Source organism: Peromyscus leucopus, chromosome 1 (genome assembly GCF_004664715.2).
Source record: "Peromyscus leucopus breed LL Stock chromosome 1, UCI_PerLeu_2.1, whole genome shotgun sequence".
In the NCBI taxonomy this organism is placed as follows: domain Eukaryota; kingdom Metazoa; phylum Chordata; class Mammalia; order Rodentia; family Cricetidae; genus Peromyscus; species Peromyscus leucopus.
The window spans coordinates 191703873-191730231 of record NC_051063.1 but is presented as its reverse complement, the minus strand read 5'-3'; the positions used below and the strand labels follow the sequence as shown (position 1 = coordinate 191730231).

At 38.8% G+C, this 26359-nt stretch overlaps 1 protein-coding gene, 1 long non-coding RNA gene and 1 pseudogene across 2 annotated transcripts in view; 1 reads left to right on the top strand and 2 right to left on the bottom strand.

Moving 5' to 3' along the window:
- LOC114688681 lies at nucleotides 1–19461 on the bottom strand (annotated as a pseudogene).
- Nucleotides 17119–26359, top strand: part of LOC119087316 — a 17060-nt gene continuing 7819 nt past the window's right edge. The window contains exon 1 of the long non-coding RNA XR_005090737.1: nucleotides 17119–17252. This is a non-coding gene — a long non-coding RNA (uncharacterized LOC119087316). The remainder of the gene's footprint in view (nucleotides 17253–26359) is intronic.
- LOC114688679 (zinc finger protein 54-like) overlaps nucleotides 21254–26359 on the bottom strand; it is an 18885-nt gene continuing 13779 nt past the window's right edge. The window contains exons 4-5 of the mRNA XM_028863218.2: nucleotides 25375–25501; nucleotides 21254–23688 (exon numbers count right to left, since the gene is read on the bottom strand). Of these exons, the coding sequence (XP_028719051.2) occupies nucleotides 22040–23688; nucleotides 25375–25501 (1776 nt within the window). The 3' untranslated portion in view covers nucleotides 21254–22039. The remainder of the gene's footprint in view (nucleotides 23689–25374; nucleotides 25502–26359) is intronic.

Sequence of the window (26359 nt, the reverse complement as noted above, 5' to 3'; positions counted from 1 at the left end):
TTTTTTTTTTTTGACATATAAATAATATTTTATTCATTGCTCTGTTATTGCTTCTAGGCCTTTGGAGTTTTTTAAGCTGTATGTGAGCATGCTCATGTAATCACAGTCACAGCCAATCTCTTTATAGTTTCTCACCTTCCTGCTGTTTTTAAAGTTTGATTCTTGTATTAAGATTTTGAAGGTGAACGAAAGATGAGACTTTATTAGAGCATATTCTTGTTTCTTTCATAATGAATTCTTTTTATGTCTACAATTTCAGAACTAGGTAAAGGATTTATTAAATTGAATGCATTTCAAGGGTGGAATTTACAATGAATGGCAACACAAAGGGATTATATACAGTATAATTTCATATTGTTTCTCAGAACTATGAATTTTGTGATGTACAGCAAAATTAGAGGGCTCTGTCACATTTCTCATCTTACTACATTTTGTCTTATTATATTTATGTAGTCCTGGCTGTCCTGGAACTTACTATGTAGACCAGGATGGCCTCTGACACACAGAGATCTTCCTGCCTCTGCATTCTAAGTGCTGGGATTAAAGATGTGCACTACTTGGCCTGACATTATTATGCTTTTTTTGCACACTGAACAAGATAAATGCTCTTATTACAGCATTTTCTACAGGCTGAAGATATGGCTTAGTGGTTAAAAGCACTGGATACTATTCCAGAGGACCTGTGTTCAATTCCCAATGCACGCACCGCTCACAACTTTCTGTTAATCCAGCTTCAGGGGACCTAATGACCTCTTCTGGTCTTGACAGGCACCAGGCATGAAATACTTGCATACATATAGAAGTACCTGCAGGCAAAGCAACCATATACACTAAGAAAAAACTTTTCCCATTACTTTAGAATTTTAATATAAACTCTGTGATAGTTTTCTAAGATTTAGACCTTCATTAAAGGCATTCACGAGTTCTTATCTTCATGTTTCTATTATGTATACTGTTGGGATTTGTAAGCAGAGATTTGCAGATAAATGCTACGCCACATTATTTACAATGGTATTTTTCTCTCTAGTATGAATTTTCTGATATCTTCTAAGATTGGCAATATGGGTATAGAATGTGTCACTGTCTTTGCATTTGTAAGGTTTCTTTCCAGTATGAATTTTCTGATCTGCTCTAAGATATTTGCACCTAGTAAAAGATTTGTCACATTCCTTACAACTGTAAGGTCTCTCTCCAATATGAACTCTCTGATGTGTTATGTGAGTCCATGGTAAAAGATTTGTCACATACCTCACATTTCTAAGGTTTCTCTCCAATATAGATCCTATAATGCCTTTTAAGATGTGATATTTCAGGAAAGGACTTACCATAATCTTTGCATACAATATCTCTAAAGAATGAGTTTTATGATGCCTTCTAAATGGTTAATAGTGGGTAAAGGAACTGTGTCACAGTCATTGCATTCGTAAGGCTCCTCTCCAGTATGGAGTCTGTAATGGCTTTTAAGATGTGAAAGCTGATGAAAGACCTTGCCACATGCTTCATAACTACAACGTTCCTCAGCAGTATGGATTTTCTGATGTCTCCTGAAACTAGAATAGTGGGCAAAGGATCTATTACACTCCTTACATTTGTAAGGCTTCTCTCCTGTATGCAGTTTTTCATGGCTTTTAAGTGCTGAGGACTGACGAAATGACTTTCCACAATCTTTGCATTTATAAGGTTTCTCTCCAGTATGAAGTCTTTGATGTGTTTTAAGACTTGAGCACTGGGAAAAGGACCTGTCACATTCCTTACATTTGTAAGGCTTCTCCCCTGTATGCATTTTCTGATGATTTTTAAATGCTGACAAATGACGAAATGACTTTCCACATTCTCTGCATTCATAAGGTCTCTCTCCAGTATGAAGTCTTTGATGTGTTTTAAGATTTGTGCACTGGGTAAAGGATTTGTCACAAATGTTGCACTTGTAGGGTTTCTTTCCAGTATGTATTCTCTGATGTACACTGAGGCTTGTGGCATTACTGAAGTATTTCCCACATTCCTCACACTGGTATGGTTTCTCTCCAATATAGATTGTTTGTTGCACAAGATTGTACGTAGAATCAAAATAGTCATCACATTCTTCCTGCTCTTTCTTTGCAGTGCATAGTCTCTGATCTTGAGTCATGCTGGAACACAAATTTAAAGATTTCTCACAGTCTTTAGATTTGCAAAGTTCTTCTCCAGTTTGCATGCTTTCATGTCTATCTGGGTTTGATGAATCCATAGAGGCATCCCTGTGATTACTGTATCTGTAGTTACTGGCATTTTCTAGAGTTTCACTTGTTCTATAAAGTGCACATGTGGAGGGGTCATGAAGCACTTTGCCAAGGTCATTACACTGACAAGATTCCTTTTCATTATTCACATGTTGATGGGCAGGATCACATATGCAATCGTTCTCTGGAAAATGAGTACAGTTCAGATTAATAGGGCTTGTTCCAGATTAAACATTTGATAAGTGACTGCGACTGTCTTCCTATGTTTTCCCTTAAGATATGTCAACCAGCAACTATTTCACACAGAGCTCTTGGTATTCGACATTTTCCTTTAACTATAATTGTATGGATTTTCCAAAAACTGAGTGACAGGCTTCAAGGAACAAGAAACAAATAACTGAGGAGTCAGTAATTAGCTTTGGGATGGAGGTCACTGACTGATTATATTTAGAATACATGTTTCTATTTTTAAAATTTTTCTCTGTAAAATTGGTAAAGAAGATTTTAATCCAATCCCAGGTTCACAGTATTTGTACTTACTAATGTACAGCAAGGAAGAGTACAGTTCAGAAGTCCCAGTTCCTTTAAAGATAAAAGGCTTACTTAAGAGCATCAAAGGAGAGCCAAGCAGTGGTGGCACATGCATTTAATCCCAGCACTTGGGAAGCAGAGGCAGGTAGATCTCTGTGAGTTTGAGGTCAGCCTGGTCTATAGAGGAAGTTCCAGGACAGCCAAGGATAAAAAGCAAAACCTTGAAAAACAAGACAAAAAAACAAAAACAAAAACAAAATTTTAAAAAAGCATCAAAGTGTTTATTTTAAAAAAACCAAAAAAAAAACCAAAAAAAAAAAAAACAAAAACAAAACAAAACAAAAAACCACATTAGATTCTTTAAAAGTAAGAGAAGCAAAGCAAGAATTTTGCCAGATATAGGCTCTAGATAAACAGCCCAGAGTCTAGAATATTTGAGGCAGGGCTGTCATGGTCAGCTATTGCTTATTTCTATACTCTACTGTCTGAGCTCCACACACTGCTATGTTTCTTAACTTTCCTCATAGGGTTATTCTCAAGTCCACTCTGTACATAGACTCCACGGATTATTTTACAGAAAGGTATTCTCCACTGGGAAGAAAATGAAGGGTGTAATATGAAGACACACATGCATGGAAGACAGTTAAAGAATAAGCCTATTTCATGGACTCACATTAGACTTCAAATTTGTAAGATTATTCCAATATGATGTGAGCATAGTCAAATAAAATTTCATTTTGTACTAGTATTCAGTCACCATAATTCAGGTGTAATAAGACATGTTTTCTAACAGCTAGGGCCAGGACAGTATACTAAGGTAAATGATCCAGAATCCTTTCAAATGAAACTGAACACAGCAAAAACATTTCCAGCTCTTGCTTTGTCTTTCACTTGATGCCTTCACTGCCATCCCACTCTTTCACTAGCCTGCCCTGGTTGTGGCTACTTTCTAGTTTCTACATCCCAGGGCAATCTCATTTGCTCCAGACAGGTGACCAGGCCTACCTTGCATACAATAATCCACGTGTTCTGTGAGGTAGCCTATGAACCATGGCAGAGTTTTTAGAAAGAATATAGATGTTTAGCACAGTACTCTGCTCAGTACATGAAGAGAACACAAAGTAGTAGAATATAGGAATATTTTCCCAATTGCTATTTCCTGTCAGATTCACAGCATATTTAGGAAGAATTTTAAGTTAACTAATTTTAATTTTGAGTTTTTCTCACAATGTGAAATGCAGCAATGGACATGGAGCTTTAAGATAATGGGTGGAACCAGACACAAAACCTGTGACCTAGTAGAATCTGTCTGGCTTCCAAAATAAGCTAGGGCAATGGTGGAACAGAAATTGTGGGAGTAGCCAACAAATGTCTGATTTTACTTAAGGCTCAATCCACAAGATGGAATCCATAGCTCACACTGCTTGGGTAACCAAAGACCAGTGATTAGATAGCCCAGGGACCTAGGATAAATCAACAACTACTAGAGTAAAGAGGAAAAAAGGGGCGAAAGTATCAATAAAATGACTCCTAATGATATTCTGCTATATTCATAGATCAGTGTCTTATTCAGTCCCCATCAGAGAAGCTTCCCCCAGGCGGAGATAAAACAGATACAGAGACCCACAGCCAGACAGTATGTGGAGAGAGTCTACATGTGATGGCTCCATCAAACCCCTCCCCTTAGAGCTCAGGGAACCATGCAGAAGAGGAGGCGAAAATAGTGTAAGATCCTGAGGAGATAGAGAACAACAGAAGAACAAGGCCCTCTGAACCAACTAGCCAAGTGTAAGAGAATTCACAGAGACTGAAGCAGCAGGCACAGGGCCTACATGGGTCTCTACCAGGTCCTCTGCATATATATTATAGCTTTAAGCTTAGTATTATCATGAGTATCATGAGTGTGAAAACAAATGGGTCTCTGATGCTTGTATCTGTCTTAGGACTCTTGTTGGGTTACCTTATCCAATTTCAATATGATGTTTTTTGCTTTATTTTAATTTACTTTGTCATGCTTGGTTGTTTTGTTATCTCTTAGAAGCCTGCTTCTTCTTCTTCTTCTTCTTCTTCTTCTTCTTTTTTTTTTTTTTTGAGACAGGGTTTCTCTGAGTCACAGTCCTGTATCTCCTAGAACTGGAATTGTAGACCAGGCCAGCCTTGAACTCACAGAGATCTGCCTATTTCTGCCACCCAAGTGCTGGGACTAAAGCTGTGTATCACCACACCCCACTCCAAGTCTGTTCTTTTCTAATGAAAGAAAGAAAGAAAGAAAGAAAGAAAGAAAGGAAGGAAGAAAGAAAGGAAGAAGAAAGGAAGAAAGAGGATATGGAGGGGAGAATAAATGTGGAGAATTGGAATAGTACTGGGAGGGGAAAGTGTAATCAGGATATCTTGTATGAGAAAAAATCTATTTCAATGAAAGGAAAAAAATGAAAAAAAAAAAAGATATGAGTGGAAATGTTATATGCTACAGAATTTCTGAATGCACCTTGGAACCAAAGTGAAGGGTGCATGACACCACTAAAATGGAAAACGGAAAGAAAACAACAAATATCAAGAAAAAGTTCTTTTCTACTACCAAACGTTCCCTACTCTCCTGTTGTCTCCAAGGCAGCTTAACAGAGTTTACAACCTATAAAGTAGGTACATACAAGGGATGAGTTATACACACTCTAGAAGCAAAATGTTCTCACCCACAAAGACCAGGTTGTTGTAGTTCTCCAACATCACATCAATGTACAAAGCCCTCTGAGCAGTGTCCAGGCAATCCCATTCTCCTGGGAGAAGTCCACAGTCACATCCCTGAATGTCAACATACCCTGAAATGAAAATTTACAGTTTGACCATGTGGTACCAGACAGAGTGCTTTTCCTGGATATAAGGAGATTTAAGGAAATCAGAGATTTGGATGAGCAAAGGCAATCACTCAAAAAGATGATTTCTAATATAGTCACATTCTACAGTGGGTTATCTAACTCTGTGAAAACAGAATACTACAATATTCTCACAAGCAATATACATGAAACAATACACATTTAAGGTCTGGACAAGGTCATCCATCTGTTCTGGAAGCTGTGTTTATACCACACAGGATCACAGCATACATGTGTCAGAAGGAAAATTCATGATGAGGAAATGTGACTTTAAATGCTGTACCTGTAGAATATGCTAAATACGGACACTGAATCAATCCTGTCTGTACTTGGGCCTTACATGACTGCTGTGGGATGATCTGTATGTCAAATTACTCTGATTGGTCAATAAATAAAACACTGATTGGCCAGTGGCCAGGCAGGAAGTATAGGCAGGACTAACAGAGATGAGAACAGAGAAAACAGGAAGGTGGAAGGAGACACTGCCAGCTGCCGTCATGACAAGCAGCATGTGAAGATGCCGATAAGCCATGAGCCACGTGGCAAGGTATAGATTTATAGAAATGGGTTAATTTAGGCTATAAGAACAGTTAGCAAGAAGCCTGCCACAGCCATACAGTTTGTAAGCAATATAAGTCTCTGTGTTTACTTGGTTGAGTCTGAGCGGCTATGGGACTGGAGAGTGACAGAGATTTGTCCTGACTGTGGGCAAGGCAGGAAAACTCTAGCTACACATGACTGTATTCTAACAGGTTTCACTGGGATGTTTAAACTCTAGGTCCAATGTTACACCATTACAGAGAGAAGGGGTAGATATGGAAGGCAGTATTCATGACTGACCTTATAGGCCAAGAGTTGGTTTTTTTTCTCCACAATAAGAAAGAGTGTAGCAACACTTCAAACTGGCTATTATAACATTAATATATAAAATCATGTAGTTTATGAATTAATTTTATAAGAATATTTGAGCTACTACCAAGCAGATGTAAAATCTGCATCAGTCATGTTTGATATAATCTAAAATTGTCCTAACAATGTGCATAAGGCAACTTAGACAAATAACAATTTCAGAAGTTTAGAAGAAAATTTCACCACCAAAAAGCTATAAAAATTGAGGGAAGTCCAAAAACACATTAAATAATATTTAAGCTACAACTAAGTATATACACATAAGTGAAGTAACTTTGGTGTATTCAGGAATGACACAGATTTCCTGTGAGTAAATGAATATATCACTTTCAGTGCTTTGCAAATACAATATAGTACAGAAAAATGGCTTAGGATAAAATCTGAGCTATTTTGTATGAATTTGTAGTCCTCAATGTGTTCCTTTTTAGTACTTATGCTGTATTGTCTAATAGATTTTAGGTTAGTAGTATTTATGATAATTCCTTTATCTCTGGAAATGCAAAGTGGTAACATATTTTGTCTGACCCATGAGTCAGGGATAGAAATGTAAACCTGCGGGTCAGAGCCTATTCCCCAAATTTCTACTTTAAAATACTGCAGCTTCAGGGTAGGGGAGTAGAGCCATGACTCTCAAGAACTGACTAGAGGAAGGCAAGCATGAGGAATGTTCTTTCTGTATTAAATGTGATGACTTATGCTCATCAATCAATCAATCAATCCCCCAAGACACTTTTACTGATGCATTCCACATAATGCTACATAATGAGTCACAGAGAGAAAGGGCTGCACAGTGTGAGCCTGTTTAGAGCAAAAAGAAAAAGAGAAATAAAAAATACCGATCTCTCTACTTTGGGAAGTTACCACTGAGCTTCCTAACCAAGTGAGGATATGAGCAGCATTCTTCTGAAAGAAACAGATATCACGTGTCAACAAACACATGGACACATCATCACTACTGTGATGTTAAACAGCAAAGAGAAATACAAGCAGACTACTGCAATCTGAATCTCCACTCAAGAGCATTGATTTCATGGTAGGATCAAGCCACATGTCCTGCCGCGTTCTGCACACTTAGTACTAAGAACTAAGAAATACATCTCTTTAGTTTTATACATTTCTAAGATGTTATGGAAACTAGCCCATGTGTTCAATTAGCATTTTTATTACCATTATTCAAGGAAATGGTACAGATCCCAGAAGCAGGGCCTGTATGGCAGATGAACCATACACAGAATCATATATATTGATATAGTACATTCACTGTAGCAATGGGGCACCAACATGTGTTTGTAGTTCATGTGTCACAATAGAAATATTTTCAAAGTTATAGATCGTAAGTCCATGTGGAGTATTTGCCCTCAAAAATAGAGAAAAATGGCAGTACAGTAGAATTATGAAAAGTAGTAGAAGATATGTGGAATTATGGATTGTATTGTATAGCTGCAATCATAAAGACAGTCTAATATGGTCATAAAATAGACAGAAGAATAACAGAATAGGATAGAAATCCCAGAGAAAAAAACAGAAAGCTATGCCTACTTAACATTTAATAAAGGCAGCAAAAAGAGATTATAAAAATACGGTCTTTTAAACAAATGGTGTTGGCAAAACTGGATCCAGTAGGAGAATGAAATTAGATTCTTACCTTTCATGTTGTACAAAAGTCCACTAAAAAAATGGATCAGAAACCTTAATTAAACTAGAAACACAGAAACCTAGAAAACATAGGCAATATTCATGAGGATCCTGGAATGGACAAGGACCTCTGGATTAGAAAGAACACCAACAGCACAGGAAATAAGCCCAAGTACTAACAGATGGTGCTACATGAAAGTAGGAGTTTCTGTTTATCAAAGGAAACAGTCAGCAGAGCACACAGACACCCCACAGAATGGGAGAGTCTGTATCAGCAGCACTTTGGGTACGGGCTCATACCTAGAATTTACCAAGAATTACAGAAATTAAATACCAAAGAAATAGGAATACCAATCAACAAATGGGAAAATGAACTGAATAGGAACTTTTCAAAGACAGAAACACAAATGGCTGATAGATACTGCAAAAAGTGTACAAAATCACTAAAATGCCATCATGAAAATGCAAACTAAAATGACTTTGAAACACTGCCTTAAGTGAGGCAGGATAGCTGTCATCAACCAACGTGACAACAAATGTTCGTTAGGATGTCATGACAAAGCATCCCTCACTAACTCTTGGTGTGTGGGTGTGTGTGAGGGTTGTGGTACAAATTAATGCAGCCATTGTATAAATCAGCATGGAGATTATTCAAAAAAAATTAAAGATGGAATTAATGTATAACTCAGCTATTTCAGTTCTGGGCATATACCCAGAACTCCACACCCCACTATAAATCTGTTTACTGCTGCTTTATTCACCTTACGAAAGTGTTAGAATCATTCTAACTGTCTATCAACAGATGAACGGATAATGAAAATGGTATACATATAAAATGGAATACTATTCAGTTGAAAAGAAAAATGTAATGAAAATATGCAGGAAAATGGTTGGACTTAGATTGTGTCCAATCTAAGTGTCACAAAAGAAAGAAATCATGTTTTCCCTCATATGCAGAATCTAGCCAATACCTAGTAGATATTTATGGAAATGACATACATGTGGGCAAAGTAGAACATGGAGAAAAGAGATAAGAAAGGTTACATAATAGGGGTTGAGGTAGGACTGAATGCAGGTAATGAACACCAGGTATGAAAAAGGATATAAAGTTAATTGCTTTTAGTTCTAATTCTGTCACTGGTTTTTATCTTCTCTCTCTCTCTCTCTCTCTCTCTCTCTCTTCTTCTCTCTTCGTGGTAGATAAGTTCACAAAAATATATTTGAGAGTGAAAATATAAATTCTCATGTGTGGCTGCAGAGCTTCTGTTCCCAATGACTATTCTAACTGCAAAACAGTATATTGAGTTGTATAGTCTTTGGGTCCAGTTAATTTTAGTGTGTGATTTTTGTGGTTGTTTGTTTGTTTGCAACACTTCTGATAACATATTTTAAAAAAGGATCACAAGCAGAAAATTAGGGCATGCAATATATCAAACTATAATATTTCTATATTATAGAAAAAAGAATGGATATGACCACTGACCTGGGACAGATTAACTGGAGAATCAGCCATTTCTTAATGTTTTTCTTCTTTGTGTTTCTCTTTTACAAACAATGAATAAATGGCTTGCCAGCCTTTCATATTAATGGAGTCAAAAAGAAAAAGCAAAAATTAATATTGATATTAGTCAAAGAACAATGTCAAACCACATGAAAAGACCCAAGCGAAAGAATACGACCAGGAGTCCAGACAATGATCCCAAATCCAAGGAGCATGGAAAGACATTTAAAGCTTAGAGAAAATCACTATCAACCATACTATTACAACTAGAAAAATACTTTATTAAAATTGGTGGAGACAAGTGCATTTCAAGATAGTCTGGAATTAACACAATTGATTTCACTAAAGCAGCACTGCAGATAATCAGAGGCAAAACATACACAGGAAAGTCAGAGAATCATCCATGAGAACATGGGAATTAATAAATATCATGTGCATAGAGAAATACAGGAGAAATGGGAGGTAATCACCAATGGGAAAGAAGCAAACCACTATCTCTCACAGAGAAGGAAGAATGCTATGAATAATCCAACCAGCAGCAACATAAGAAACAAAAGCATAGGGAATAAACACCCTATGAACAAAGTATCTAGCTACTCTAGAAATCAATATGGAGAATCCTCAATTAAATAAACAAATTCTGAAGTTAAATAAATCTAGCACATGATCCAGCTGCTCCATTCCTTGGTATATTCTCAAAGGACTCAACGTCCTACTCCACAGATATTTGCTCATCCAAGTTCATTGCTGCTCTACTCACAATAGCTACAAAAGGGAAACAACCTTAATGTCCTTCAACTGACAAATGGATAGTAAAAATGTGGTACATATATGCTACAGAATACTATTCACCTACAAAAAAAATTGAAATCTTGAGCTTTGCAGTTAAATGGATGGATCATATTTAGAGAGTTACCTCAAGCCCAGAAAGAATGCATGTTCTCTCTCATAGGAAGTTCCTAGCTCCAAATCTTCAGATATGAGTACACAACCTGGAGTAACTACAGTAACAAGAAAAGTAAAAGGAGACCACAGTGGGGTGTGAGGGAGTAACAGAGATGGAGTAAAAGGAACCAGTGATTTGAAGGGGGAAAAAGAAAAAACAGGGAGGGATTCCTTATAGAGAATGGACAGATATAAACACAGAATGAGGGTAAAATAACAGTAAGGATGTCTGAAACAGTCAATGAATCATACTATTATCATCTACCTAAAATGCCTATAATACATATTAGTCTGTATAAGTATATATGTTTAGTGTATAAATGAAAAGTTCTCATGTGGGTAATAATCCTCCTCACAAGAGCATAGATATTCTAACAAAATCACTAAAACCAGATGTAAGAAGCTTGCTGTGGGATAATGCTCTTGTACACTGTAAAGATTTGTTACTCCTATTGGTTTAATAAAACACTGATTGGCCAGCAGCCAGACAAGAAGTGTAGGTGGGGTGACTAGACTAGGAGAAGGCTAGGGAAAGGAAAGGCAGAGACGGAGTCGCCAACCAGATGAAGAGGAAGTGATATAAGAATGCTGGATTGAGAAAAGGTACCAGGCAACGTGGTTAAACACAGACAAGCATTATGGGTTAATTTAAGCATAAGAGCTAATTACTTATAAGTCTGAGCAATAGGTCAAACAGTTTATAATTAATATAAGCCTCTGTGTGTTTATTTGGGACTGAATGGGTGGGAAAGAAACTTCTGCTTACAGAAGCCTGAAATTGTTGGTAATAGCCATCCAAGACATTCCCAACATTATATAGGCTATTGCTGTTGTCCATGTTTGCTTCCTAGGGATAGAAGATGAGTCCCTCTTATTGAAGAAGCCACACACTTCAGACACAAATCCTACAGGACTAGAGTTGTATATGACCTTAAAGCCTTCTCCCTGGGGACTAGCTTTCACAGTACTACAAGGCAACATGCAAGCTTCCAAAGGAGCCAACAAACAGACTTACCTAGCTCTGACACCTGTCCATAACCACAATTCTAGCATGCTGCTCATACATGCTAGCAAAGCACTCATATACATAAAATATAAATACCTAAATGTAAAATGTTATGAAATTCAAGCTATCCCAGTGTGATCCCAGATGACACTGCAGATCCACACAACCAACAGCATCATGGGAGTGGAGGAAGACAGACAAACAGCCTCATGCAATAGAACAGCAGATCCAGAACCTGCCATGTGAATGTTATCATATCAAAACACCATGAACTTATGTTGTAGACTAGACAGCCTCTTCAAACAGTGGTATTAGGAAAAGTATGAACCTAGGTTCAATTATCTTTTACCATACAATGAATCACAGACCTTTATGTATGATCTGAAACCATGAAGCCTGCAGAGCAACACAAAGGGGCAACACTTGATACAAGAGCAGGAACTGACAAATAGTACTGTGTAAAATAAAAAACATCTGTACTGTGTAAAATAAAAAACATCCGCCGGGTGGTGGTGGCGCACGCCTTTAATCCCAGCACTTGGAAGGCAGAGGCAGGTGGATCTCTGTGAGTTCGAGGCCAGCATGGGCTACCAAGTGAGTTCGAGGAAAGGCACAAAGCTACACAGAGAAACCCTGTCTCGGAAAACAAAACAAAAAAAAAAAAAAAAAAAAAAAAAAAAAAAAAAAACAAAAATCCAGGGAAAGGGTAATAATTAAAAGTATGAAGAGACACCCTACATAGCAGATACATTTATTAGCTAGCTATTTATACTACAATAGATAAAAACCTACAATCTATCAAAAGTTACAAAGGAAGCAAATGATAATCCATAAATAAGCAAATGAATTAATAGGCCATGGTCAACAACAGTCAAAATGGCCAGTATGTACATATAAAAAAGCTCTACAGTGTAGGTCATAAGATAATGTAAATTTAATATACAGAGATTCCAATTTTTTCTAGTGTCTACACTCAAGTTCCTAAACAATAACAAATGCATTTCTTTCAGTAATTTCTTGAAATGTAAAAGAATAATATTCCCTAAGCAAATGATATAAACAGACTACAGTATTCAAAAAAGGTGAGAAAACAAACATATTTTCAACTAAAAAATTTCATTTCATGTCTAAAGATACAAAATACTGAGAAAGAAGGAAAGTTTTTTTTTTAAATGCCACAACTATGGATAGCTGTTAAAGATAACTGATGATAGTCATTATAATAGTGACAGAAAAATAAAGACAAAAGTATCAAAATACAAAATAAACAGTATTAGCAAATAACAAAATGGTCCATTAGACAGAAAGTCCTTGATCAACATTAGTGCATGTCATATAAACCAGAATGCAGACATCCACAGCAGACAGAAAACAGGAAAATACATAAAACATGTGGAAACTGTCACATTGCCTCACATTCTTTTCACACACAAGACAACCTAGAAGGTGGTTTGTTTTCTCTAAGACTCCAAGCAATTCCCATTACAATCCTGTTGCATGTTTTATAGAAAGTAATCCTGAAAATACCAAAGAACAGCAAAGAGCCAGAAAATACTAAGGGGATCAAACCTAGAGGTGATCTCAGTGTTCCAATTAGTGCAACGGAAACCACTTGGAATTGTCATGACCACAGAAAACAGGAGATATCCATGGGAAGACAGTGTAGACAGAGTTTAGCAGGCTGTAAATATACTTCCTTATTCTTATCAAAACTCTGTTGGCATTACTTTCAGGAACAGAAACACTAAAAGAGACAGAATGTGCTAGAATACCAAAGCTCCAAAATTCTGAAAACAATAAATAAACTTAATTTTCATCATTTTATAAAATCATTCAATAATGGTATGAAGACATGATTAGTGATGTAAATGAATAAGGACAGCAACACTCACATGCTTAGTTAAATAAAATTTTATTTGCCTTCATTATCAATTCTTCTATGGAAAGTATTCTCACACCTACAATAGGATAACCATGAGACCTTTCTCAGTGGAAGTCTCCAGAATTATTTCCCATGAAACAAAATGTGGCAAAACTGAATTCATGTCCCACTTCCACATTCAATTGAACCCTTGCCATCCCTTCACCAATCCCTCCACCATGCCTGGATCCTTAGCCACTGTCTCCTCCCTCTCCACCTTCCAGGGCTCTTTGCTCTGCTCCACAGGTGAGCAGGTCTGGGTGATCAGTGAGCCCTGAAAGTCCTGGATTTCTAACACAGTACTATGCTCAGTAGTTGAAGAGAGGAATCTACAAATGATTCTCCAGTTGTCATGCAGGGTCAGAATACTGAAAATATTTAGAAAGCATTTTCAGTTAGCGTAACTTGAATGCTACTTCTAATCACAGCTCAGTCAAAACTCAGGGGCTGAAATGGAACTGAATAATCTGAATGACAATTTTATACACAAATGAGTTAGTGAATTTATCATGGATCAAATATGACAGAAATCTTACATTTCTCAAAAGGACATATACTTGCAGAGTAATTTACCAAGAAACCCTGAGGAGGAGCAAGGGAGACTGCAGGCAAACTGTTCTCACCCACAGACACCAGACTGCTCTAATTCTGTAACATCCACTCTCTGTACAAAGCCCTCTGAGCAGGGTCCAGGCATTGGCCCTCCTCCTGGGAGAAGTCCACAGTCACACTGCTGGCTGTCAACAGATCACAAAGTAAAACACAACACTGAGAAAGATTGTGTTGGTGCCTGTCTTTAATCTTAGCAATGGGGAGACAGATGTGGGGTGGAACTCTGTAAGTTCGGGTCCACCCTGGTCTATATCATGAGTTCTGGGCCAGACAGAGCAACACAGTGAGCTCAGGCCTCAAACAAAGCAAATGTAAGCCTAAAAAAGTAAGAGTTTGGCATGCATCCATGAACAGAGTCCTTTTCTTGAACTGAGACAAAAGACTATTGCAGACATTTTTCTGATGTAGATGAGTGATCATATTTATTCAAAAGATGCTTTCTTTATTATCTATCCTATATTAAAATACCTTTTCATTTTTTCCTTCCTTCCCTCTCTTTCCTTCTTGCTTTTTCTCCCCTGAGAAAGGGTTCCTCTGTGTAGCCCTGACTGTCCTTAAACTCACTCTGTAGACCAGGCCAGCAAGGAACTCCAAGATCTACCTGTCTTTGCCTCCAGAGTGCTAGGATTAAGGTGTGTGCCACCACCCCCAACAGGTTTATAATACACCTTCTAACTTTGGAAATACTGTGACCTGACACCTTCAAACAGCAGAGTGTGCTTTCCAAGCTCTAAGCTGCAACATTAAGAACTCAGCACAAGAAGCCACATTTCCTTTTTCTTTTCTTGTCTTCCTTACTTATTTATTTACTTTTTGTTGTTGTTGTTGTTGTTTTGAGACAGGGTCTCACCATGTAGCTATGGGTGTCCTGGAACTCACAATGTACACCAGGCTGGCCCAGAAATCACTGAGATCCACCTGCCTCTGCCTCCTGAGTGCGCCATCGGGTCTGACAAAGGCAGTTTTCAGAATGCTGTATTTACATCACAGAGTGCTTATGTCTCAGTTGGAAAGTTAATTGTGGATAAAAAGTTTACTTTTAAATGTTAAATGTTTACAACCGTATCTGTGGAACTCTCAAAAGTATATCTTCGAATTCAATTCAATCTGCAGGCATTCCTGTAAGTTAACAGGCCAGGGGAAAATCACTCTGCTCATGTCCTGCCCCAGAACTCTGAGATTGGTGCAAGCAAGCGTCTGGGAAGTGGAAGGCAGAGACAGAGGGAGCTGCTGCCTTCCAAAGCCATGAAAAACATGATGTAAGACACCTATAAGCCACAAGCCACATGGCAAGGTATAGATTTATAGAAATGGATTAATTTAAGATATAAAAACTAAATAACAAAAAAGCCTGCCACAGCCATACAGTTTATAAGTAATATAAGTCTCTGTATGTTTGATTGGGTCCGAGCAGCTGCAGGACGGGTGGGTAAGAGAAATCTGTCCTGACCGTGGGCCAGGCAGGACCAGGAAAACTTCAGCTCCACAAGTGTTACAGTAAAGATGGGAAAGGGGTTACCTGTTGGAAGCCTTACAGCTCTGAAGGGAAAGGTAGCCTGGCAGCTGGGAGCCAAGGAATACCACAAAGTCAAACTGAAAAACAAAACTCACAGAAGAGATTTATTGGGAGGGCAAAACACAGCCTCTGTGCTGAGGAGAATCACCAAAGAACTGAGCTTGATATATTTCTTGGGGGGTGGGGGGAAGGGACCTCAGAACTTTGTGGCATGTGCAGGGATTGCTGGGCTTTTGTGGCTAGATATTAGGCCTCCCTGCCTCATAAGGCGGGGCCTCGCCACACTCCAATCTCAAGGGCTAGAAATGTCAGTCAATACCCTTAAAGAATTCTAGGGGATGGGAGGTGGGGCAGGGACTAGCCACTCCTTTGTCTCAAGGGGCTTGCAGTCTGGAAATCAAGCCCTATGACTAAGTGTTCATAGGCATAACATTTCAGCATAAAGCAATACTTCAGGCCCCACTGTACTTTTCCACCATCTCACTGCACATGATCCAAAGACAGTACAAAAGTCCGACCCTCCACCAAGCTCTTCCCTTTCAGAGTAGCCACCATTCTGTGCTTTTCCCAATAAATCTCTTGCATGAGGTTTGTTGCACGGTGTGCCTTAGTTGTATTCCTTCACATCTGACTGCAAAAAATGCCCTTGCTCTCTCTCTCAAAAAAAAAAAAAAAAAAAAAAAAGTCTTACACTTCCTCTCATGACTTATATTTAAAAGCTCTCCCGGGATGCTACATCGCCACGTATAACACAGAAGTTAGCAGGGGTGATATAAATTTCAAGACTTTTGTCCTTATCATAACAAAGAAAAATCTCTTGCAAATATCTAATAAATAGATTCAAATGTGTTCTACTAGAGTATTCTTATAAGAATATTTTGGCAACCAGAAAAATCGATGAAAAAGAATCAGGATTAGTCCAGTTCATATGATCTAAAATTTAACGACAAGGAAAAGACATTCACAGCAGAACTTCAGAGGATTTCCTTATGAACAGCAGAGAAACTGCTCGCACCCCGGTCCCTCCCCTCCCGTGTCCCAGCCCCGCAGCTCCTCTGACCTGGGAGGTTCCAGGGCCGCCGGGCTGCGGTTCCCGCCACTGCGCTGCTGACTGGTGACTTTCCCAGGCCGCCCCGCGCGGCCACTGCGGCTCCGGGGAGATTTCGCGTCCCCGCGACACCCCGCCGTGTCCGCACCCAGGTCTGCACCACGCGGTTCCCCACCGTGCAGTACCTGGTGCAACGACAGAGAATGGGCACTTGTTTTGATTCCTCAGCCCAACTAACCGGGCCTCAGTGAGAGGACTTCCCAGCTTCCGTTACGTCACTCCGTTGACCCCTCCCACTCACGTCCTTCCTCTACACCTTACCAATGGCCAACAATCTCCTCCAAAGGCTGTTTCCGGTTGTGTGTCCCCGCCTCTGTGAGCCCGGTCCCTCCCACTCTGTCTCAGGCTGCCTTTCACACAGCTCCAGCTGTCAGGCTGCCCTGCACCCGCTCTGCACAGCCTCCCCACATGCTCGCTGCCAGCCTGGACCAGAACTGGATCTAGGAGGACGCTGCACCCCGGTGTCTGACCCCACAGTGAGTTCTGAACCCTTCAGATAAAAGACAGGCAGGCTAACCTCGGGTTGACTACCAGCCTCCCTGGCTACATACTTACTCAAACGATTAACACTCTAAATTCAGATGCCAGCGTCTCAGCGCTAACACAGACATGACAAGGCAAGGCCAAATACTGCAATTTCGACTTGGGGAGAGACATTTCAGGAACTTGGATGTTTAAAACAAATAGATGTCTCCAAAGTCAGTGGTTAGGCTAACAACAGCCCAGGACTGAATTCATCCCGCGAGGTACTACTTTCATCACCGATGGTGGTTTTGTATTTTTCTAACTCAGAAACAAGTTCGTCTTCTGTGACTCATGCTAAAGGTATTTTGAGATAAAACGAAGAAAAATTCTTAGAAAAAAATGCACTGGTGAATGCAGAGACTCTTGTCCCAGATGCAGAAAATAAGGTATATGTCCCAACCCTAAAAACGTTAGTTACACCATCCATCTATGGCTCTGGTAACACTGAGGATGAGGAAGAGGAAAGGAAATAAGAAGGGAAAGAGGAGGAAGGGCTAAGACACGCTGTTCTCCAGATTCCATACAGATACTATAATCAGTAACCAACAACAACTATACTAACCTGAGGTGGCCAAACACAAGGCAACAATTGATGTAGGAAAGGCTCCACTCATGAGCTCTTAAATGTTTGCTATAGGTAGACTTCTTGGTTGTTGTTTTGAGACAGGGGTTCTCTGTGTAGTCCTGGCTGTCCTGGAACAGGCTCTGTAGACCAGACTGGCCTTGAACTCAGAGATCAGCCTGCCTCTGCCTCATGAGTTCTGGGATTAAAGGCATGAATCCCCACTGCCCAGCTATGGATACATTTAAAGAGAAGAATCACTGCCTTTAGCTATAGTCCTCTGCTGAGCCCACCAGGTTCCAACACATAGCTCCAAACCCACAGTCTCACATGTGGCCCTGGTTAATCTCAGTGGCTCCCAAAGCAAAATGAATGGACATGAACACAACAGAGATTTGTTGGAAATGTGGACCGGGATAGGAGATAGGTAGAAAGTGAAAATGACAATATTTGAAGCACACATGTGTGAATATACTCGTGTGTGTGTGTGTGTGTGTGTGTGTGTGTGTGTGTGTGTGTGGAGAGAGAGAGAGAGAGAGAGAGAGAGAGAGAGAGAGAGAGAGAGAGAGAGAGAGAGCGCTAATAACAACACACTTCTTAAATGGCCATAAAAATATGTAATTTCTTTTTGGTTGTATTATCTGTTTTAATATCAGGAAATACCGAGTCAGGAAATCATCGGGTTTTTTGTTTTTGTTTTTTTGTCAAGAAGTATTTTAAGTGGCTTTGCTGTTAGTTCTTTGAAGTTCTGATAGAATACTGTCAGTCTAGTCATGGGGTTGTTTGGGAGGGCATTTTATTACTGCTTCAGTCTCATTGCTAATTGTAGTTCTGTTTACATTATTATTTCTTGTTTTAGATTGGTATGTTACATGCACTTTTAAACTTGTTTATTCCTATTAGAGTTTATAATTTAGTGGAATGGAAATCTTTAATGTTAATAGACAAAAGATACGCTTGTTCACTTTTGACTATCAAATGTTTTGTCAAGTTACCTTGGGTAATTGTCAAGACATGATAACAAAAAGTGATGTAGACGGGCGGTAGTGGCGCCTGCCTTTAATCCCAGCACTCAGGAGGCAGAGCCAGGTAGATCTCTGTGAGTTCAAGGCCAGCCTGGTCTACAGTACGAGTTCCAGGACAGGCACCAAAACTACATGGAGAAACCTTGTCTCGAAAAAGAAAAAAATGATGTATAGTTGGGCAAGGTCATGCAAGCCTATAAATCCAGCAGTCAGGAGGCAGGGGCAAGAAGTCTGAGCTCATTGAAATCTCAGTTGACCCGAGTTTTATTGGGGTGACTTACAAGAGTGGTGGTGAGGGGTTATTTATAGAATCATCAAGGACTCAATGACAGCTGCAGGACCCTGTGAGGGTGATGGCTAATGAAGCTGGAAACCTGGGGATCACTGCACAGCTTGCAGGCAGCTCAAGGGAGGTTGGAAGTGTATCTTTCAAGCTACTCACCACCTCCTCCAGGCAGCTTGTCTTGTCTTGTCTGGACCAGGCAGCTTGCCTGGTCTTTGCTTCATGGCTGAAGGTCAACTCAAATGAGATGTCCATGAAAAAGCTACATGGAACCTATCAATTTGCAACACAAAAAGTGTAAGAGTATAGTAGGACACAGGTGCTATAAAAGAATGGAGCTCTGGATAATATGTGCTAAATGTTTAACTGGGTAGGTGGTAGGAAGAAAGGTGAAAGAATGGGTGGGTTAACCAAAAGTAAGGATGTATGAAGAAGCTTTATGAAATCCTACTATCTTACAAGTTAGTGGTAAATACGATTTTAAAACTTTGAACAGAGGTTTCCCACATGGGCAAATAATGCTGCTCCCAGTCACAGGGATATTAAATGGAACTCTCTGTACCAAGTACTGGTTATCTGCCTAGGTAAGGGAGGCTCCAGGGTAATCCCAAATAAAACAGGTCACTGCTAGTGCTCTTACTTGGCCACCATAAGTACATGGTGTTGCTGAAGACACCATATACTTTGGTTACAAGATGGAGACCAATCTTGAACTTACCAGGGAACTCTCCCTGCTGGCTGGGTTTCGTAGCACTGCAAGGTCCTGTGCAGGGTCCTGGCAGAGAAAAGATGTCAATGATCTAACCCATCACCGGACCCTGCATCCGACAATACCAACGTATTAGGGAAAATGTGTGCACTGGTGCAACACTGTCACAACTGCTTAAGGGCATAACCAACCAATCCCTTGACTGAATTTGAGGCTTGCTCCGTAGAGGGGTCATGCCTTGAACTATAAAAACAAGGCAAAAAAAAAAAAAAAAAGTATAGCTTGGGGAGTATAGGCCAAGGGCAGAACGACTGATGTTTTGTTAATGATCATGGTTGTCAATCTGCCATCTAGATATTCATGTTTATACTTACTAATTTATACTACTCTCAACCTTGGTGAAAGAAGCCTCCTTTTCATTTGGTAAAAAGACTCCTAACTGTTTAGAAAGTAGTAAGAACAGGCAACTGTTCTTACTGTTCATGGCCAAGGGTGGGGGGTATCCCATGAGTCTCCTTTCAGTCCACGAGCATCTACTAGCTGTTAAAGGCAGCTATATTGTTTGATCAGAGTGAATACTTAGCCATTTTCTTTAGTACTTCAAAATGAATTTCTGTATGCCCTTTGGGGTGGGTGTCTTTGTAGTTTTATTTATTGAGATGGGGTGGCCTCAACCTCACAGAGATCAGTCTGCCTTTGCTTCCAGTGTCCTGAGATTAAAGACATGCACCACAACCTGAGCCATTGGGGTTTTGTAAGCTATATATAAACATGCCCATGTTATCACATTCACAGCCTGTCTCTTTACAGTTTCTCACTTTCTTGCTATTAGTAAGAGTAACAGGGTCCCAACCTTAGTAGGCCCCTAGACCTTAACACAACTGACTCCATTTTGGAAGAGCCATTCAGGATGTAAAACTCAGCGCATAGACACCATCACCTGCCAGAAACTAAAACAAAGACCTAATCCATCAAAGTTCTTATAGTTCTGCAAAAGTCTCAAAATTATACTAATCTTGCCTTTTAGCTTCTATAGCTCTGCTTCTGGCTAACTGTTCTTGTTAAATCAAGTGTGTCAACCCAGAACATGTTTTTTTGTGCTTAAAAGGCTAGGTGCTATACTGGGATCTCCAAACACCCAGTGTAGTCACTGGTAGACTTCCTATTGGCTTAAACCCATCTCTGAGCAGTCTCCTCTCGAAAACACCTACAACAGTAAGATTTGACTCCTGTAGGAAGATTTTGAAAGTCAACAACAGTTTAGATTTTATAAGAGCATTTTCTTGTGTTTTCTTTCATGGTGAATTTGCATTTATGTGGGCAATTTCAGCACTAGAGAAAGGATTTATCAAATTGAATTTCACACATGGGGATTGCACAGGGTATAACTTTATATGGTTTCTCAGAACTATGAATTTTTCAATGTACAACAAATTTAAAGGGCTTCATCACATTTTTTATGTTACTACATTTTGTCCTCATTACATTTTTTTTTGTTGTTGTTGTTGTTTCAACAGTGTTTATGTAGTCCCGGCTGTCTGGAAACTCACTCTGTAGACCAGGATGGCCTGACTCACAGAGATCTTCCTGAGTTTGCCTTCTGAGGGCTGGGATTAAAGGTTCTCACTACCATACCCACCATTATTATGAGTTTTTAGATTTTGAACAAGATAAATGTTTTTATTACAGCTTTTCTGAGGGCTGGAGATATGGCTTAGTTAGGTGCACTGGCTACTCTTCTAGAAGACTGGGTTCAATTCCAAACACACATACCAGCTCATAATTTTTTGTTAATCCAGCTTTAGGGGATTTGATGACCTCTTCTGGCCTCTCTAGGTACCAGAAATACATGTAGTGCACAGAAATACTTACATATAATGTAACCATGCACCAAAACAAACAAAAAACCTTTTCCTGCAGAATTTTATTTTCTTATAAACCCTGTGAAATCTCTTAAGATTTATACCTTCATTAAAGACATTCACAAGTTTTGCATCTTTATGTTTCTATTATTGTGACTTCTGAGTAGACAATTCCAGATAAAGCTATGTCACATTATTTGCAATGGTACTTTTTTCTCCAGTTTTAATTTTCTGATGTTTTCTAAGTTTCAAAATCTGAATAAAGGACAGGTCACATTATTTGCACTCGTAAGTTCTCTATCCAGTATGAATTTTCTGATGTATTCTAAGATGTGAGTTACGGGGAAAGGATTTGTCACATTCTATGCATTTGTAAGGTCTCTCTCCAGTATGAATTTTCTGATGTTGTCTAAGAGTAGAGCACTCAGTAAAAGATTTGTCACACTCTCTACATGTGTAAGGTCTCTCTCCGGTATGAATTCTCTGATGTGTTCTAAGATGCGAGTCCTGGGTAAAGGATTTGTCACATTGCATACATTTGTAAGGTTTCTCTCCAGTATGCATTTTCTGATGGCGTTTAAGTGCTGACAACTGAAGAAATGACTTTTCACATTCTCTGCATCTGTAAGGTCTCTCTCCAGTATGAATTCTCTGATGTATTCTAAGATATGAGTCCTGGGTAAAGGACTTGTCACACTTCAAACATTTGTAAAGTTTCTCTCCAGTATGAATTTTCTGATGCGTTCTCAGATTTGAGGTCACAGAAAAGGATTTGTCACATATCTCACATCTGTAAGGTTTCTCCCCCGTATGGATTTTATGATGCCGTTGAAGAGTTGAGTTCAATGTAAAGGATTTACCACATACCTCACATTTATAAGGCTTCTCACCAGTATGGATTCTGTAATGCCTTTTAAGATGTGATAAGTCAAGAAAGGATTTACCACATTCTTTGCATTCATACAATTCCTCTAGAGAATGAGTTTTCTGATGTCTTCTAAATGATGAATAGTGAATAAAAGAACTGTCACAATCATTGCATTTGTAAGGCTTCTCTCCAGTATGGAGTCTGTAATGTCTTCTTAAGTGTGAAAGCCAATGAAAGACTTTGCCACATTCTTGACACCTATAATGTTTCTCAGCAGTATGGATTTTCTGATGTCTCCTGAAGTTAGAATAGTGAGAAAAGGATTTGTCACATTCCTTACATTTGTAAGGCTTCTCTCCTGTATGCATGTTCTGATGGCTTTTAAGTGCTGAGGACTGATGAAAGGACTTTCCACATTCTCTGCATTTGTATGGTTTCTCCCCAGTATGAAGTCTTTGATGTGTTTTCAGACTTGAGGACTGTGTAAAGGATTTGTCACAAACGGTGCACTTGTAGGGTTTCTTTCCAGTATGAATTCTCTGGTGCTTTGTAAGAGTTGACTTTACAGTGAAGCATTTGTCACATTCCTTACATTTGTAAGGCTTCTCTCCAGTATGAATTCTTTGATGTACAGTGAGGCTTAAGGCAGTACTGAAGTATTTCCCACATTTCCCACATTGGTGTGGTTTCTCTCCAATGTAGAATTTTTGTTGCAAACAACTGTATGTAGAGTCAAAATAGTCATTATATTCTCCCTGCTTGTGCTCTTTTTTTGCAGTGTAGAGTCTCTGATCTTGAGTAAGGTTGGAACACAAATTTAAAGATTTCTCATGGTCTTTAGATTTGTAAGACTCTTCTCCAGTGTGCATGCTTTCATGTCTGTCTGGGTTTGTTAAGTCAATAGAGGCATCCCTGTGATTACTGCATCTGTAGTTATTAGCATTTTCTAGTAGTTTCACTTGTTCTATAAAGTGCACTTGTAGAGGGTCATGAAGCACTTTGCCAAGCTCATTACACTGACAAGACTCCTTTTCAGTCTTCACATGTTGATGGACAGGATCACATATGCAATAGTTCTCTGAAAATGAGTACAGTTCAGGTTAATAGGGCTTGTACCAAGATTAAACATTTGCTAAATGACTGTCTCCCTAAATTCTCTCTTAAGGTAAGTCAACCAGCAACTATTTAGAATAGAAGTCCCAGGAGTTCACTTTTTTTTTCACTCTAATTTATGGACTCTCAGAAAAAACAAAAACACCAACACCAACACCAACAACAAAAAAAACAGTGATAGCCTTCAAGGAAGTTGAAGCCGATAATAGAGGAATCAGTAATTAGCTTGGGGATGGAGGTTACTGACTGTTTAAATGTAGAGTATATATCTCTGCTTTCAAATATTTTTTTCTCAAATATTGATGAAGAAGAGTTTAATCTAATCCCAGGTTCACAGTGTTTACTTACTAATGTACAGCAATGAAGATTATAGTTCAGAATACCCAATTCCTTTTAAGATTAAGGGCTTATTGAAAGGCATCAAAGGGTTTATATATATATTTTTTTCCTAAATAACACATTAGATTTTTCAAAAGTAAAAGATACAAAGCAAGTATTTTGCCAGACATCAGAGGCTCAAAATCAAAGGTTCTCAACCTGTGGGTCATGACTATCTGAAAATACATTATTTCCAATGGTCTTAGGAACTGAAGCATTGTTTAGTAACAAAGTTACAGTCAAGAATTAGCAACAAAAATAATTTTATGGTTGGGAGTCACCAAAACATGAGGAACTCTATTAAAGGGTTGTAACATCACCAGGGTAGAGAACTGCTGCTCTAGACCATTTGAAGCAGGGCTATCATGGGAAGCTAGTACTTATTTCTATCTACCATCAGCATACATGCAAGGAGGCAATTACAGAATAATACTACTTCATTTACTCCTGTTAGTATTAGAGTTTTGTAAAATAATTCCAATCTGATATCAGCATAGTCAAATGCAATTGCATTTTGTACTAGTATTAAGTCACCATAATCCAGGTGCAATAAGACACATGTTCCAACAATTACAACAGGAAGGAGGCATCCCTGAGCTAGGATACTATACTAAGTTCAATTATCAGAAATCCTTTCAAGTGGAATTGAGTATAGCAAAAGCATTCTCAGCTCTTTCTTACTGTTTCACTTGAAGATATCACTGTTGTTCCATGGGTACTCTCTCCTCTCCATGTTCTAGAACAATCTCATTTGCCCCAAATAGCTGACCAGGTCTACTCTGCATACAATTATCCATGTATTCTATGAAGCTGTTCATGATGCATGCTAGAATTTTTAGAAATAATACAAACATCTAACACATTACTGTGATTAGTACATGAAGAGATCACAATGTAAAGGAATCTAGGAATAATTTCCTATTGCTATTTCCTGTCAGAATCTTCAGCATATTTAGGGAGAATTTTCAATTTGCATATCTTGAATTTTTCTTACAACTAAAGCAATGTCAAGTACAATGACAGACATGCAGCTTTAAGATATGAGTGGAAATATTATATGACCCTGAGTTTCTGAATACATCATGGACCCTAAATGAAGGGTATATGACACCTGAATAGATAGAAAAAAACAAATACCAAGAAAAAGTTCTTTGGTACTACCAAGCATTCCCTAGTCTGCTGTTTCCAAGACAGCATAACACAGAGTTCATAACCTATAAAACCAGTACATAGAAAGCCTGAGTTAGGAATTCTGCAAGCAAAGTGTACTCACCCACATAGACCAGGTTGCTGTAATTTTCCAACATCACATCAATGTACAAAGTCCTCTGAGCAGAGTCCAGGCATTCCCACTCCTCCTGGGAGAAGTCCACAGCTACATCCCAGAAGGTCAACAGACCCTGAAACACAAAGTACAATTTGTGTTTTTACCAGATAGAGTGCTTTCCTGCACATAAGGAGACTTAAGGAAATCAGGGAGGTAGATGAGCAAAGACAATTACTCAAAAAGATGATTTCTAATATAGTCACATTCTATAATGGGTTTTCTAACTGTGAAAACAAGATGACATACTAGTCTCACAGTGGAAATATTTTTAAAATTACAGGTCATTAGTGTATGTGGGGATATTTGCCCCCGCTCCAACCCCAAAATCTATGGAGAGCAGAATAGAGGTAAGTGCTACAAGACATATGGAATTATAGAATTCCATTGTATAGCTGTATTCTATTATATAGCTATAGTCATAATGATCCTCTAGTATGGGAATAAACACAGACAGAAGGATAACAGAATATGATAGAGAACCCAGGAAGAAAACCATTAATCTATCCAACTTAATATTTGACAAAGAAGAAAAGATACATTAGAATAATATGGACTTTTCAACAAATGGTGCTGGCAAAACTAGATCCAGCAAGAAAATGAATTAGATTCTTAATCTTTCACATTGTACAAAAATCCATTCAAAAACCTAATTTAAAATGAGATGCAGGGGCTGGAGAGATGGCTCAGCGGTTAAGAGCCCTGGCTGCTCTTCCAGGGGTTCTGACTTCAACTGCCAGCAACCACATGGTGGCTCACAACCGTCTGGTGCCCTCTTCTGGCCTGCAGGGACACATGCAGGTAGAATACTGTATATATAACAAACAAATAAATCTTTAAAAAAACGAAAACAAACCAGACACACAGAAATCTCGAACACAGTGAATACCAATCAGTATACTGGGAGGGACAAGACTTTTCTGAATAGAAAGAA